Source organism: Penicillium brevicompactum (assembly GCF_028827555.1).
Source record: "Penicillium brevicompactum strain IBT 35665 chromosome Unknown utg000001l_segment0_segment0, whole genome shotgun sequence".
In the NCBI taxonomy this organism is placed as follows: Eukaryota; Fungi; Ascomycota; class Eurotiomycetes; order Eurotiales; family Aspergillaceae; genus Penicillium; species Penicillium brevicompactum.
In genome coordinates, this window is record NW_026623203.1 from 6,743,915 (window position 1) to 6,759,947 (window position 16,033).

General features: G+C 51.1%; 5 protein-coding genes across 5 annotated transcripts; 3 read left to right on the forward strand and 2 right to left on the reverse strand.

Annotated features, from left to right (window-relative positions):
• Window positions 1-24: 24 nt before the first annotated feature.
• N7506_002134 (flavin reductase family protein) lies at window positions 25-1,083 on the forward strand (the record flags this gene model as incomplete). Its single annotated transcript, XM_056951430.1, has 2 exons — window positions 25-65; window positions 114-1,083. The coding sequence occupies 2 exons, from the start codon at window positions 25-27 to the stop codon at window positions 1,081-1,083; spliced, it is 1,011 nt and encodes a 336-aa protein (XP_056817345.1).
• A 431-nt stretch (window positions 1,084-1,514) lies between these two features.
• On the reverse strand, window positions 1,515-2,016 carry N7506_002135 (uncharacterized protein; the record flags this gene model as incomplete). The annotated part of the gene is made up of 2 exons (XM_056951431.1): window positions 1,515-1,812; window positions 1,895-2,016. 2 exons carry the CDS (start codon window positions 2,014-2,016, stop codon window positions 1,515-1,517), a joined length of 420 nt encoding a protein of 139 aa, XP_056817346.1.
• A 485-nt stretch (window positions 2,017-2,501) lies between these two features.
• N7506_002136 (uncharacterized protein) lies at window positions 2,502-6,110 on the reverse strand (the record flags this gene model as incomplete). The annotated part of the gene is made up of 3 exons (XM_056951432.1): window positions 2,502-3,200; window positions 3,250-5,984; window positions 6,035-6,110. 3 exons carry the CDS (start codon window positions 6,108-6,110, stop codon window positions 2,502-2,504), a joined length of 3,510 nt encoding a protein of 1,169 aa, XP_056817347.1.
• A 381-nt stretch (window positions 6,111-6,491) lies between these two features.
• Window positions 6,492-9,346, forward strand: N7506_002137 (uncharacterized protein; the record flags this gene model as incomplete). Its single annotated transcript, XM_056951433.1, has 3 exons — window positions 6,492-6,656; window positions 6,715-8,628; window positions 8,663-9,346. The coding sequence occupies 3 exons, from the start codon at window positions 6,492-6,494 to the stop codon at window positions 9,344-9,346; spliced, it is 2,763 nt and encodes a 920-aa protein (XP_056817348.1).
• Window positions 9,347-10,173: 827 nt separating this feature from the next.
• Window positions 10,174-15,662, forward strand: N7506_002138 (uncharacterized protein; the record flags this gene model as incomplete). The annotated part of the gene is made up of 2 exons (XM_056951434.1): window positions 10,174-15,015; window positions 15,084-15,662. The coding sequence occupies 2 exons, from the start codon at window positions 10,174-10,176 to the stop codon at window positions 15,660-15,662; spliced, it is 5,421 nt and encodes a 1,806-aa protein (XP_056817349.1).
• Between the last annotated feature and the right edge of the window lie 371 nt (window positions 15,663-16,033).

The window sequence follows — 16,033 nt, forward strand, 5'->3', positions numbered from 1 at the left end:
CTTAGTCTATACCAATAAAGCGAAATGTCGCCCGGAAGAACAATCGGACGTCTATTGTCCAGCCAGTATGCGTCCCTGCCTCGCCACAGCAATTTACCATCTAACCCAAGCAGAACTTTGAGCTCTACTTCCCAATATTCATCTCGCATTGGTTTCAGATCTTTCACACAGCACCGCATGGGTTCTTCTGCAGCAGCCGTAGCCGCGGAGGCCGACACCGCAGCCGCTCAAGCAAGCTACAAGATTGTCCAAGACGCAGGCAACTTTGACGAGATTCAAGCAAAGCGCCCAGACTTTGACCACTCAAAACCAATTGAAGTTACCAAGACTCCCAATCCCAATTGGGAGTATGGCCAAGGAGTTCCGGATGCCAATCTCGCACAAAAGCACCATGAGATCGACCCTTATGCCTCGGATCGACCAATGATCAACAACTACCGGTTGCTAGTGTCGGGGATCGCACCACGACCGGTAGGATTCCTCAGCACAGTAAACTCCAAGGGAGAAAAGAATTTGTCACCATTCAGCTATTTCCAAGTCATTGATCACGATCCCCCAATGTTCATCGTTGGATTCTCATCTCGGCCAGGCCGTGTTAAAGACACATATCGCAACTTGAAAGAGACTGGGGAATGTGTCATAAACACCGTCTCAGAGAACATGATCGAAGCCGTCAATTCGACTTCCATTGACGCGCCATACGGCGTGTCAGAGTGGGATGTTTCGGGTCTCCATGAGGCGCCGTCCAGCACCGTGAAAGCGAGTCGTGTCGCAGAGTCTGTGTTCAATATCGAAGGCAAGGTCATTGATATCAAGGAGTTTGAGGATCACCAAAAACCGGGTATGAGCATTGCCGCTACTGTGCTTATCAAGGCTACTCGGTTCTGGGTGAAGGAGGGCACTGCGAATGAGGATTATAGCCATATCGATTTGGAGAAATTGCGGCCGGTCGGTCAACTTGGTGGCATGTCCTATGGTCGGATTACTTCGACTTTTGAGCAGCCGCGCAAGAAGTGGAGTGATGAGGCGCCCAAGAGTGAGATTCTGGCGGAGCTTGATGCGGCGAAACCTGTCGATAAATGATGTTTTTGTAGAGTACATTGCGAAGATAGACGTGCATATCACAACGGCATTTCGAAATCATCTTGAAAATTTTCCAGGCCCGCGACTCTGAGTGAGTTGGAATCGTCGGATTTTGCGATGGTGTGGTTAGCCAAAAAGCAAGGCGTATTGAATCTTGAAATATGTAATTTCTGTCTGTATCATTCGAAAAGTAAAAAGGATATCAATCATGGCTGAAATTGGGCATAAGCAATGAAGAAAAAGAAACCAAGAGATCGCATAAATGTAGCCATCACTCTCGGCAAGGGGGAATATGAGAAAGTAATCAAGTCGAAAAGAAAAGGAGCGCCAATCACCGTAAACACCGACCCGCAGGAACCTGCAGCAAGTCAGAAACGTAACCAATCAGCCGCATTTCAGGTTTCAACTCACAGGACCGAACTCCCAAACTCTTATGAAACTACCCGTGTAGCAGCAGGCTTCGGCACCTCTGGACCTTGGAATTGTGCAAGGTGATAAGGTCCATGGTCTTGTTTGTAGTCGAAGAAAGATTCCCCCGAGCTGCGTCGCGATTCGGTAGCATAGGCCTTGCGTGGACCCTGTTGAGCGCCTGCAGTGCCGAACCGCTGAGTCGCGTAATTGCCGTAGAAGCCAGAATCGCGCTGGCGTTCTTCTAGGTCTTCGCGATCATCACGGCGCTGGCGCTTGAAGTAGAGGATTACCAGGACGATGATGGCGGTAAGAAGAAGACTGGTGGGGGGGTCAATTTTGGGGGTCTGGGGTTTTGGCCAAGGGGGCCTTGGTTGGGGGGAGATTATTTGAGATTACTTACAACCCTGTAATGGCGGCTGGCACACCGACGGTGAGTGCTCGACTGGTTGGTTTTGGGCCAGAGACGCTTTCGTCGCCATTGCCGTCTCTCCGGAATAATGTAATGAGTGTATTCGGAGTCATGATGATTTAAATGAGTGTGGTTAAAGAAAGGAAGGGTCTCAGGGCTCTCAGGGGAGAGAAGACAAAGTTGTGTGGGGAAAAAGCGACCGCAAACACCCCCCAAGACAATGTTTCAGAATGCGAATAAGATGGAAAAGGGGGTGGCTTTGGGAACTTCGGGTTACATTCCTGGGTGTCTTGGCAGGGCGAAATGTGAATTTCTATCTTGTCTACAAATCTACGGAGCACATCAACAGTGTATAGTTGATAGCTGTATGTTTTTCTTTTCTTGAAGATCCGTGGAGCTGCCAGTTTTGGTTTGGTAGAACGTGCCCACTTTACCCGCATTTAACGGCCGAGAACAAAGTACGGAGTACGGAGTACTATTTACATTATAACCTAGACGGAAAGGTCTACATGCGAATAGTCCCTTAAATGATATTCAAATATTGCTATCGAGTTGAATCTTTTCTTAAATCATATGTTCATAAATACATTGGATGCAATCACCCGTCCATTTCAGGACCGGAGATCTGATCACCTTGAAGGGATGCCTGGACCGTAGGTCCGATACGGAAGAATCCCATATCGAACAAAATTTGCTGCCATGTCGGTCCTGCAGTAGCCTGGATCTTGTAATAAGGCGCGTCGACCGTGAACCAGCGATCTTTACGGACCGAAGCCTTGTCGCCGCCTTCGAGGGCGGCACGACTAGCTCGGGTGTTCCGTGATCGCTTTTCGCCTGGGCCGGGCTCCTGCAGCTGGAACAAGCTATTACGGTATTGCATTAAGCGCCCGTCAAAGACCATGATCGCACGGATGTACGGGGCTAAGTCTTCGGTGATGGGCGCGATTCCATTCTCGAAGGATGGGGCGTGTCGGGCAGTGGGTGTCGGTGCAGAGTAGTTTGCGCGCATGATCGACTCGAAAATGCGCTGGAATTGAGGGAGAGTGGACGGAATGGCGGGTGGGGGATTTGCCCGGATGATTGTTTTGCTCAACGGGCGGTTGGCGTATGCAGATTCAATGTCCACACTTGCTGTCGGGCGGAAATTCTTATTTAGCAATGCTTGATAAGTGGTGCTGATTGTTTCGCTGAGCGAGGAATATTCGGTTCGCAATTGCGTCTGGAGAACTGGGTAATTGTCCAGGTAATTGGATCTATAGCCCTCAGGTAAAGGCGGGGCGGATACATCAATAAGATCCTAGAACGAATATTAGTTGTGACTTCGATGGGGCATCAATATGACTTACACTGCTGCTCTCTGTCGTGAAATTAGAGCACAGCATGTCGAGCGAGCTTCTCATATCATAGTAATCAGCTTCGCGACCCAGAATGTCAAGCTGGTTCAACCAGGAGCTTGACCTGACATCTTGAGCAGGCAAGACTTCATCCTTGGACTTCCCGGCCATGTCCTCGGATTCCTGCAATCCAAGGCCCCACCAGTGGAAGCAGTTGCGAATAATTTCGGTCTCTCCTTCCAAGGAGTTGTGGGACAAGAATAGGTCACGATTGAACCAGCCCATGTAACGTTCATAGGTATTGAGGCTCAGAACCCTCAGACGATCTCCATTGTGGTCCAAATTTGACTCAGGTGGCCATGCTGGGAGGAGCCAATCCAAGCCTGACTTTTCGCTACCGACACCCATTTGACACCAGAAATTCAGGTCCATGAGTGACTTGCGAATGTCGAGTCCAGATCCTTGGAAAAGTCTTGTGACGGCTTCCCTCTTCAATATGTGACCTTCGTTGGCGGCAACGAGAAGCAAGTAATCAATGCAGAAGTCTGGAGAGGGTTTTTGGTATCGCAAGATGGCATGGAGTGACATTTCTTGAGTTGGGATCAAGCTCTCATCGTTGCAGGTGATAATAATTGGTCTTTTGGATTGGCTGATAAGTGTGAAAACACCCGTCCAGAACTGGCGATCTTCTTCAAACAGAATATCCGCTTCTTCCAAAAGAATGAGTGACTGCTTCTGCTCTCGAGGCTGTTTCGATCCAGTCTCGGGTTGAGATGTTTGTGAGCTAGGGTTGCCGGCTGGCTCCTTGGCTTTCGCAGATGGACCTTTGAAGAAGTTCATGAGCTTTTTTGGCTTACTGTCCACCTTGCTGCTCGGGAGGCCATCCGATTCATTGAGAAGATGAACCAGATGGTTTTGGGTCATGTCTCCAACCCGTTCCAGCATGTCTCGGGCATTTCGACGACTTCCAGCGTTGATTTCGAAGATCTCGAAATCAAGCTCTTTGGCTATGGCGTGAACGGACGCGGTTTTACCGCAGCCAGCAGGACCGCTGATGAGGATGGCGTTGGAGAGTTGGGGCTTTTCCGCACCGTGTGATCCTGAGAACATGTCTCCTGATCTGACCACGGTCCTTGGGATTGACGGAGTGTCTCCTGCCAACTCATCATCGGAGCCAGAGACATTGTCCATCTCCGATGCCTCTTCCCCGCTTGATACAACAAATCCATCTAGTTCATCGGTTTTCCGTCGCTTCTTGTGTTTCTTGTCGCGTTTTGATTTGGATTTAGCGTTCTCTTTCGACGATTTACCTGTGTCGACTGCTGTGACTCGTAGGTGGCATAGCCAGTCTCGAAGCATTTGCGGCTCACGTCCCAGCTGAAGCACATCATCTGCTGATTTGGGGGCGTACTTTTGGGTCCAAAGTTGGTTTTCATATTTTCCAAGATCGATGGCTGAGGCGGAAGAAAGAAGAGCAGATCGCAATTTGGCGAGAGGTGGTGTCGAAGGCCCCCAATGGAATTGGCGATTGGGTGAAGACCATGACATTTGTCGTTCCATTGCTGCCTGCAGCACCTTGCTGCTAGCAACATGTCGCATAGGGTGACGAAGGATTGGTAGGGTATCCCGTGTTTCACTCTCGGACAGTCGTGCAATCCTTCTTGCTTCGGCCGTATCGCATAGAAGCACATTTTCTTGGTCTCTGATCGAGATCGCAGCAAGCTTAGATTTTTTCCTATCTTGTGAGACGTGGCAGAGACGGTCATCAGTTGCCGAAGTCGAGCAATTGTCCCTAACGTGAACCAAGTCTCTAGGTGGCCAAAGTGGATGAACCAGTTCTGGGAACTTTGACACACGGCGAGGAGGCCTGGTAAAGGAGCTTTCTGAGGCAGGCACCACTCGGCTCCTGTCCGGGGTCCCCGCTGGGCTGGATGCCGTCCCTTTTATAGCTTGTTGGCCGTCGCTTGCGCTTTCAGGGCCCGAATTTGGTGCCGAGTTCTTATTGAAAAACGGGTGTGTGGGCTTCAGCTTTTGGCTTTTCGTCTTGCGAGGCTGAACAGCAGGAACAACCACCGGCTTTTTTGGAATGACAGGCCCATTTAAGATATCATCAATCAACTTGCCCATATTCTTTTCTGTGTTGAGGGCATATTTCAAAGTTACCAATTTACCATCGCTCTTTAGTGCCTTTCGGGGTCTCCCTTTCCGTGTCTTTTGCGCGTCCGGTGGTGGGCTTGAGGCGGGCGAGGAGAGCAAACTGCCCTTCGAGTTCAGCTTTAAGGTTTTCTGTCTAGCAGAAGATCGTGCAGTCTGAAATTTCGGTTGTTCGTTTTCAGTCGATACAGATGTTTGCGTGGCATTTGGTAGGAGGGGTTCCGCCGGCGGAGTCCCAACCTGAGGTGTTGGCAAATTGCTTGGAGCTTCATTCGATTGATCACCTGTGGAAGGTTTGTTGTCATGACTGCTCACACCAAGCCATGCGGAGAGACCAGCAGTTGCAGTCGCAGTGGGTTCGGATGCTTTGGATTTGTTCATTCGTCGTCTCTTTCTTCGGCCCTCGTTCTGGTCCTCGTCTCCAGTCATGGGACCCTCGTCGGTGGGCTTATACATCCTTGTATCTGCATTGCTTCGGTCCTGCGGCAACTCGTCTGTGGCGCTATAAGGGATGTCAGGCCGGGGGTCATTCGTGTTGATGTCTGCGGTCGAGAGTTCTTCCAGTGGTGTAGGTTTGACTGGGAGGCCGAATTCTACCTAGGGTGAGTCGATGTTCGTGTGAAGAAAGGTTGTTTGTGCTGACCTTGTCGGAAGAAAGGATGAACAGCCTGTTGTTCGTCAGTTCCCATGGCCATTGGTAAATCGGAGACGATTTCCATATGGTCAACGATCCGAGATTCCCTCAGGGGAAACTGAAATGAGGGCAGTCTTCTGGTTGCAGCATTGAAGTGACAGTCTGATTTTGGTCGTTGTGAAGTAATTGGCTTGCTCGAACTGAGGTGAAATCGAAACACCAATCCCTCTATAGATTCAAACACGTCCGAACGCGCCGGCGCGTTAATTGCACATGTGCTTATGTCAGGGTGGTCCCCGAGCTCATAAGCGCTAGCCTGATGTGGACTAGGCAATAGCTCTCCGGGCCGATGTAATCCCGAAAATTTTTCAGATTTCCAAATTGGATGGTCTTGGATCAGAAAGATCACACGCAGTGAAAGGTCAGGAATCCCAGTGATTTGCGAACTTTGCTACTCGGATTCGCCATGGATTTGCAGTCACCGTCTGTCCTGGCGCAATTGCCTCGCCCCCTTCATGCTGCCACTGGCCAAACACGTATCGGTGATGTCTTCAGTCTTGCCGATGCGAAAAAACGCAAGCGCTACGAAGTCGCAGTCGCCGTGGATGGAGAGGCTGTGAATATCTACAACGTATCACCTCCTTTTCTCCTGTTATTCTCTCGTTCAGAACTAACTGTAATGTCTTTAGGTTCAAACACCAAAGCTCGTCACCTCTTACGCTGTCCCGCCGCAATCTACTTTCTCATGCCGCCCATGTTCCATCCGCAGAAAAGTTTCAAAGAAGTCAGTAGTCCGAAGGCAAACATACACAGCCGTTACCAAGCCCGAGCACCAGATCAAATGCTTCGTTGAGGAAATTGGTAGCACCGGCTCAAGTGCCCCAGTTATTTCTTCGTCCGCCACTACCGTGACCGACTCGGATAGCCCTACCACTTTTGTCGGAATTGTCCCCTCGAGCACCGATGGTGAGGGAGAGGCAGATCCATTCGATATTTTGGCCGTCCACGAAGATGGTCGTGTGCGCAGACTGTCATCGGACTTGAAGACCCAACGATGGAGCATTCAGCACAGCGAGATCGCCAAAGTATGCGCCACACATAATGTTCAGTCCAGCTTCCTGGTCGAATTCGAGGATGCCAAGAAGGCTTTGTTCAAAAGACGACAGGATCTCGCCTCTTTGGCATTGGGCGATATTACAGCCGCTGGTGTAAATGAGCCGTCCATTCTGCTCATTGTGTCGCAGCCAAAGAGCGCCGGTCGTGTCTCTTTGAAGGATATCATTGTTCAAATGTTCTCTGTCCCCGCTGGTCCAAAGTCAGAGTCCCGCTCGGACGAAAGCCAGCGTCTGCGCCATCTTCAGACCTTCCACATTCCGGACGTACACGGCCTGGAAACCGCCAACGGTAACGCCATGCAATGGAACTTCCACTCGGGCTCTGCAGGATTGAACCTCTCGTTTGAGAAGGGATTCCTGAATGTCGATCTCTCTCAATACTCTCCCTCTGTCACATCGCAGTTCGTCTTGGAAGACGAAAAATTCACATCGGTCATGCGCATCTCTCCCCAATCCATCATTGGAGCACAAAAGTCACTGGTCGCTGTTTACGATACTCAGTACCACTCCGTGCAGCGCAGCATTCCCGCTGGCGACCTTTCCTCAAGCACCGGATCAAGTGCAGAGACTCCCACAAACTTCATCAGCTACTTCGCCAAACTCGGAATCGCAGTGGCAACCAAGGGCAATACTTTGATTGCCTTTGATTTGAGTTCTCTCCCCAGCGCGCCTAGCTCTTCGCTGAAGCGTACAAGGGACAGTCTGCTCATTGATGCCATTGGCAGAGGTATTGGCTCGTCTGCTGCCCAGTGGGACGTCGCATCTAAGAAACACCGATCTGATAACACGGCTTCGCTCCGGCTCACCTCACCCGAGCAAGTCTCTAAGTGGACCGAGCTCACCACCACTGTTGAGAAGGCTTGTGAAGCAAAGAATGTCGACCTGTTCGACAATGCCGTTCTGACATACTTCAACACCGCGGACGCCACCGCAGTCCTACCAGTGCGCGGGCAATATGTCAACCCTGAAGCCACTCTTTTCCTGCTGTCCAAGATCTTCGCGGTCGAGGAGAACGCATCAAACGATACAGTGTCAGCTAACTCGTCTTCACAACTCCGTGTGGCCATGTGGCCGCCCACCACGTGTGATTGGCTCATTCGCTTGGGTCACTTCTCTCTTGACAACGTTGAGATTGCGTTGCGCCGAGCCTGCAAGCCCCGTATCTTGCAATCGTTTCCAACCGGATCATTCATCCAGGCCCTTCTCGATTCCGACCCGTCCCTTAAGCAAGTGAACCAAGTGCTTGATGGACCCACATTGATTTCATCCGACGAGTTGGCCTACGCTCTTAAGTCCTTCCTGAACCAGGCTCGTTCTCATTCTGGAACCCTTGAGGAAACTGCTCGGGCTATCACAAATGGCGATCTCGCTACACCTACGCAAGAGCTCTCTAAACAGCTCGGCGCCGAGACTGCAACTCTCAAGAGTATCTTCGCCGGCCTGAACACCTCTCTGCAGAAGATTCACTCTCAGCCCATGCCAGTCGTTGTTGAGTCTCTTCGCTCCAACCTCTCCCGCACAGAACTCATCTCGATGGTTCACCACCTACGTCTCTCCCTCGCCACCGGCGGCTACACCTCTCGATTCACTGAAAATCCCCCCCACACCCATCACACTCGACCAAATCACCCCCACTATCTCTCTCAACGTTATCGTTGATCTTCTTACTGCCTCTGTGGATGCCGTCGGTCCCTCCGGTTGGATCTCTGCTATCCCAGCCGTGAGCGACTTCGAGGATTCTGACTCTGTCACGGCTGCTGCCAGCCGTGAAATGGAATTGATCGCGGATATGAAGTCCGAGGTCTCCGCCGCACTCGCTGGAGTGGAGGAAGCTACTTATCTCAAGGGCATCTTGTGTGAATACCTTCGGTTCGCGGACCAAGTTGACACCACCGAGACTACTTCTGAAGATGCATTGGCCAAGATGGATGCCGAAGCCTCGGGTCCCTCTCACCTGGTCAGTCACCAGAAGCTCAACGGTGCTGACTTGATGGTCTTCACCCGTCCCGGTGAAGGCGAAGATGGCTTTGAGGGCGATCACGGTGGCAAGATGCTGCCACTCTCACTCAAGGCTGCTGCCAACGATGTCTCTCACACTAAGACCAAGAAGTCCACCGGTGAGGTCAAGAACCGCAGCAGCCGTGAGATGGGGTACTTGCGCCGCAAGGCGGTTGGCAAGTACTCATTCGAGCGACTCATTGTCTAAAAGCCATATTCATTTTCTGTTTTACCTATACTGTAACAAACATCCATCTTTCGAGGTTCTTGTGGGAGACAATATCCTAGGAGTTAGACATGACCAATACATACTTGATTCTACGGACCTTTACCTATGACGTCGTACAGCCCTGAGAGAGGGGGAAACCCCCTCGGAAGACTCCCTTGCGCATCAATTATATCAATGGATTCAATATGGTGCCAATGGTGAAGAATAAATATGCATCTGTTCAAGGACGGTACATAGTTCACGAAGGGGTTGTAAGGCGGAAGTCCGACCCAACAGCCGGAGCCTTGCAGATATATATGTGGGACGAAACGGAAAAGATTTTTCCAACAATTCCCTTCTGGCTGCACACCACTTATTTGGAACGGCTAACTACTCATATCCTCGAGGATTCGAGTCTAACAATTGATTAGATTTATTTCAGCTCCCGAAGTTGAAAGAAAATGTCATGGTAATATAGAAACGTAAGACTAAGTGGGACCAAGTCACATTAGGCCAAAGGATTCAATAGTAAAAACCCGGGGATATGAAGAGACTAACAGACGTTGAAATCAAACAAGGGCAAGGGCGAAAGAAATATTGATAGATCGCAAAAAATATAGATATGTTTCGATATGGGCGGTGCGCAAAAAGGTAAACAAAAAAAAAAAAAGATAATAAACAAGGGAGCTTAGGTGGAGCGACACCGCATCTCCGCACTGGGCTTCTACCCACAGTTCTCTTCTTGAAACTCCATCTTAGTTCCGATCTATGCCTCCATGTGTGTGTGCGTGCGCGACTCTGAGACGCCATCATAACAAAGGTTGAAAATGAGCAACCAACCATGGCTGGACAGTCTGTCCGATGACTGGCCGTCAATGCCAGCGTCACCCACCAGTCCGTCTACCCAACCTATGTCGTCTCCCAAAGCTCCATGCAGTCAGCAGGGGACACCTAGTCGCATTCCAGTGCCTGCTCGGCGCTCCGAACAATCACCCGGGGACAAGTCAAAGGACAAGAAGGTTACCCGCCCATGCCACTTTCACCGAAAAACACCTCCCACTCCAAAGACCCCACGGACGCCCAAGACTCGCAAACCTCGATCGCCCTTACCTTCCCATTCACACTCGCATACGCCAAAGACGAGCTCAAAGGCTAGCCCCAGGCCGAGTCCCGGCGCGGGACGTAAACAGTCCGCAATGGATACGCGCTCCCCGCTACGATCGGTGTCAAATGTCTCCAACACGTCAAATCAGTCGGAATTACAGGGTACGGTGCAAATAAATACAAAGAAGAGCAAGGATACGAAAGAAGGTACGCCAGAATGGCGACGGCGACTAGTGCGCGGGGAAATCGCTCCTGGTGAGCACAAGGATTTATTCGCGCCCATGGGCCTGGAAAGCGTGTTCAAACCGCCCACGCCCGGCGCGGCGCAAGACGAATCCACGCCATTCACCAAACAAGACGATCAACTATGGGATTTCACCGATACATCTTCGCGACAGGACAGAGAGGGCCAGAGCACCCGCGAGGACGATACACAACGCGCCAATGAGATAATTGACGGCATAACATACGAGGAGACCCCGCAAGGTACGGTAAATCACGCGCCTTGGGGAAACAACGGTCCCCGGGAAGGAGAGTGGGATCCAGAAGGATTCTCGCAGCCGGACGATACCCAGCAACGGACTGCGAGTGGGTTGGAGGACTTGCGCAACGAGGGGATCACGCCTATTACCTTCACGCGAAACAACACCGTCGATGGCAATGCAACCTCCGAAGTGATCAAATCCGCGCTGAAGCAGGTCACCAATAAGCTGGAAGGACTGTCAATTCAAAACGACAGCCGGGCCGATTCGCCGGCCAGTGACAGTTTGCTTTTCGAGAACCATAGCGAGCCTCATCTCAATGAATCTCGTGATGACAGCCTGCTCGACGTGACCAGCCACTCTTTACCCCAAGATCTGTCGATGGGCACGGTGGACTTCAACAGCCGCCGGGGAAATCGCTCCTTCCCTCGCAGGTTCTCCCCTTCGCCCTTTCCTTCGCATCGCCTTTCCCCCACAACTCTCGCCAACTCAAAAATCCGCAGCTCTCCCTTGTTCAACCCACCCAACAGAGCTGGCTCCCCTGGCCTGCCACGCCCTTCCTCTTCTCACGTCCGTCCATCAACGGCCGGCACGGAAGGAAATGATTCGAAAATGCCGTCTTCTGGCAGCCCATTGAAGTTGTTTGGGGACCATGACACATTTACCAACAACAGACTTTTACGACGGATGAGTCAATTTGAGGACAATTACAGTGATGGCTCTGAAGAGGAGGGGCCCCCTTCACCCTCCGAAGAAGCGCGGAGGAAAGGCGAGAGTCGCAGCTTTTTGAGTGCGCGACACGAACCACTGCGCGAGATTTCACCCAGACGAAACGAACGCGTCGGATCTCGCGACAATGGCCACCGGATAAGCCAATTCGGTGGTGGAGAGTTGGACAAGTTCGATTTCTCCGACAACAGCCCTTACGAACACAAGCTTGTTTATGATGAGGCCGCAGGATTCGGATCGCGACCAACCTCGCGTAAACGGTCATCGACGCGCCAACAGTATCTTCGCGGGCCCTCCCAGCAGGGTGTATACCATTATAGCAGATCGGCTAGCTCAGGGTTCACTCGGAAGCCGTCTGCATGGATGCGCCAAGATTTCTTCGATGATGTGCGACCTGGGTCTCGCCCAAGCAACAAGGAAAACGTGGCTCCTGATGTCAAGCGAGTTCCACGAGCTCCGGGTCTGGACCCTACTCCCAAGCGGCGCCGAACCATCATGAGGAAGAATAGCGCGGAGCCTAGCCATAATACCAACGGTGATTCACCTCCAAAATACGGTGAAAGCATGTCATTGTTGCAAAGAAGCTTGATGCAACATGGCATGCAGCTTGAAAACACCGAGTATCTCGCCCCACCGAGCATATCCCACTCGATGCAGCGGCCGCGGACGCCCACGCCAAGTCAGATACGAGCAGCCGAGCAAAGTCGCATCTCATCTTATAGAGACTTCTCGGAGCCGAACTTCCATGATAACGACTACTCTGATTCATTCTCGTTCGATGGCGAAGGCATTGTCCCCCTTGTGAAAATTACTGGCACCAGTGATACCTCCCGGAAAGGATCTATCACTACTCAGGACTATTTGAACGAGGCCACCAAAATAATGGATCTGATCAGATCAAAAGGAAGAGGCGCCACAGGGTTGACCAGTGTGCATGAGTCTGACGTGGAAAGCGAAGGTGATGATCTCAGTTATGATGATGAATCTACCCGAGAAGCATTCTCTCGACCCCCGAGCCGAGATGGAACAGATCTCCGCAAGCTGAGGGAAGTCAAAGAGTTGAACCCACAGATCCTGAATCATCTGAAAAAATACCAGGAGCAAGATGACCCTAATGACCGAGAGATGTCGCTGCACGCTCAGCATGACCAGACCGAGGATCGTTCCGAGCTTGATGACTACAATTCACAAAACATCCGGATCCAAGGACCAAGGAAGCGCAAGACTAGCGGAATGGCCGATGACACGGCGGAAAACATCGCTCAGGATCTGATGACCATCAACACTCAAATGTCTGGTTTCAGCATCAACTCCGTCCCAACAGGGTCTTCGCAGAGCTCTGGAGTCAAAGGGATGTTGGCATCTGATCTGGTTTCACACTTGATACCTAACGAGGTCAATGGCTTCAAGTATGACCGTGAAAGAAATCAATGGGTCAAAGATGACATGGAAGAACCAGAAGCACCGGTCTCCGAATCCTCCGAGGAGAACGAAGATCCATTCAGAGACATTCCTGATCTCAGTGTGGATGAGCTACAAGAGATGATGAGGGTGCATAGCCAGGATTCTCCATCCAAGGGTGATACCTCGGCTAACCCGGAATTCAAGTCACGTCTATCCTCCGCCATGAGCACGTCTCCACGGAAGCCTGACGTTCGACCTCACACAAGAGACGGAGTGCCTTCCATCAGTACTAGCTCAATCCATTCGCGGCTGACTCGCTTCACCTCAAGTGTTCCCAACACAGGAACAAGAGCTTCTTCATGGGACACAGACGAATATCCCCAGCGGAAACGATCCGCCGAACAGGATGACCCGGCCTCCGCCTCGGCCCCGAGCCAGGAGCCGCCGGAGCCCAAACCGCTTCAATCCCAAAGGAAGCAAGCTCGCGTCTCCACCGTCAATCTTTCATCATCGCATGGCTCCCGCCAATCTCCCACGTCTGGACAGGATGGCTCTCCACCTGGTACAAATGATGAACATGTCTACCATGGAATTCCAAGTGAAGATGCAGGCCAAGCAAGTCACGAAAGTGGTACTGTCAGATCTTCTGTCCCTCCCACTGGACGTCAAAGCTCGGTTGCTGGACAACCGTTCATTGGACGTCCTATATCAAGAATAGAGGAAAGAAGTGAGGAGACACTCGAGGAACAGAGTATCGTTCGCAGAAATAACTCGCTGCATGTTCAAGAAACACCCGCCAAAAATGAATCTGATCATCACTTGATGCCCGTGAACAGCGCTGGGCCCGACACCAGCTACAGCTTCCATCTCAGCCCACTTGCAGACTTTACTGTCAACCAGGGCGACCGACCTTTGAACCTTGAGATGAGCTATGTGGCCCAGCGCACGAATCCCTCTTCCTTACGACAAGTGCATGGGGCTTTCGCCTTGGCGACAGAAGATTTGATCAAGCACATCACGGACGTGGAACCATATGAGCCCTACTGGGAACATTTGCGTCGCCTAGACTTACGCGGCAAGGGTCTCATTACATTACACAAGCTGGACGAGTTCTGTCCTCGACTTGAAGACTTGGATGTCTCTGACAATGATATTGGTCAATTGAGTGGAATTCCCTCGACCTTGAGAACACTCAAGATCTCCCGAAACTGCCTCTCGAATTTGACTCCTTGGAGTCATTTACCAAATCTGCAATACCTGGACGTTTCAGGGAACGACATTGAGACAATGGACGGGTTCTCCTGTCTGATACACCTCAGAGAGCTGAAAGCGAACGACAATCAGATCCGCAATCTTGACGGCATCCTGGATCTGAATGGATTGCTCAGCTTGAAATTGAGCAACAATTCTCTGCCGACAGTAGACTTTGAAGGGTCCGAGCTGACTCGTCTTCGTGACCTTGATTTGAGTCACAATTGCTTGACATCTGTTCGCAATATTGAATGGCTTCCTTCGCTCGCCACCCTCGATCTGAGTGCCAACCAGATCACCCGCCTTGACTCTACTGCTTCGCTGATTAGTCTGCGAGCCTTGAAGCTCTCTGATAACCGCCTGGATGTCTTTGACGCGCAGCCCTTCGCCTCTGTCAGTCTTCTCTACCTTGACCAAAATCACCTTCCATCCATCACCGGTTTGGAGCAATGTCACAATCTTGAGATTCTCTCTCTTCGAGAGCAGACACCATCTCAAGACAAGGATATCAACTTTGGGTTAGAGGTTGACTTGGGACTTGTAAAAGACGTCCGCAAAGTGTTCCTGTCATCCAACCGACTTTCACCACACAGCCTTTGCCCGTCTTCCCCACTACTTCGTCTTCAGCTCCTTGATATCGCTGCTTGCACACTGAAGAGTCTACCTGGTGACTTTGCCTTGAGCTTCCCCAATCTCAAGGTATTGAATCTGAATTTCAACTCTATTGATGACGTTGAACCCTTGGTGGGAATGAACTGTCTCGCCAGACTGATGATCGTTGGAAACCGTCTCTCGCGGATGAGAAGGGTCTGCCAAATTCTCAGTCGACTTGGACGGACCGGCAGAGGCACCGCATGCTCTTTGCGCAAACTCGACGTTCGCGGCAATCCCCTGACAGTTGGCTTTTACCCCCAGCGATTACTGGAAGTGGCAATGTGGATCGCAAAAAGTTGAAGTCCCAAGAACAAGCAGTTGTTCGACTCCGGGGCCATCGTGATCTGTCCGATGCTTTGGCAGAACTTAATACCGATGATCAGATCTCTCATCGTGCCACCCTAGGCGACGAGAGCCAACCCGACAGAGACATTGAAATCAATGACCCCTTCATGGTCCCACTTGCTGACCCCCAAGCGGACCTGAAGTACTTAAGGCACCTTGACCAAGCTACTAGGCTGCGTCGCAGAGTTCTCGAGCTCATGCTATACGCTGGAACCAGCGGGTCTCTTCACACCCTTGATGGGTTGAATCTCCGGCCCTCACTTGGTGACGAGTCTTCGGATATGAACAAAGCGTGGGATCGACTGGAGCATCTGGGAGTTCTCCGGAGGAAAGCGATCAAAAATTAAGCTATATTATTTGTTTTTTTTTGTTGTGTTGAGATTTTCTGCGCGAGCGAGCGTGGTTTGAGCATTGTTGGCATCGTGTTTGGAGTTTAATTGTGTGAGCTGAGCCATCGGCTCTTTGGGTCTTTCGCCAGTATAGGTGCATTATTGGAGTTTGATATTGAATCAAGTGGCATTTTGGAATCACCAACTACATGGCAACAAGGAGCCCAACATAAGTCTAGACAAGTTGATTGTTTCATAAATTAACCTAATTTAACCTAGGGACGGCGCGCCCCCGCACTATTGTTACCTATCACCAGCCTCGCCACCTGCAATGCTCTTCACACGCCTACATTCAAAGCCACCCTTGGCACTGTAACCTCAGCCCTTAC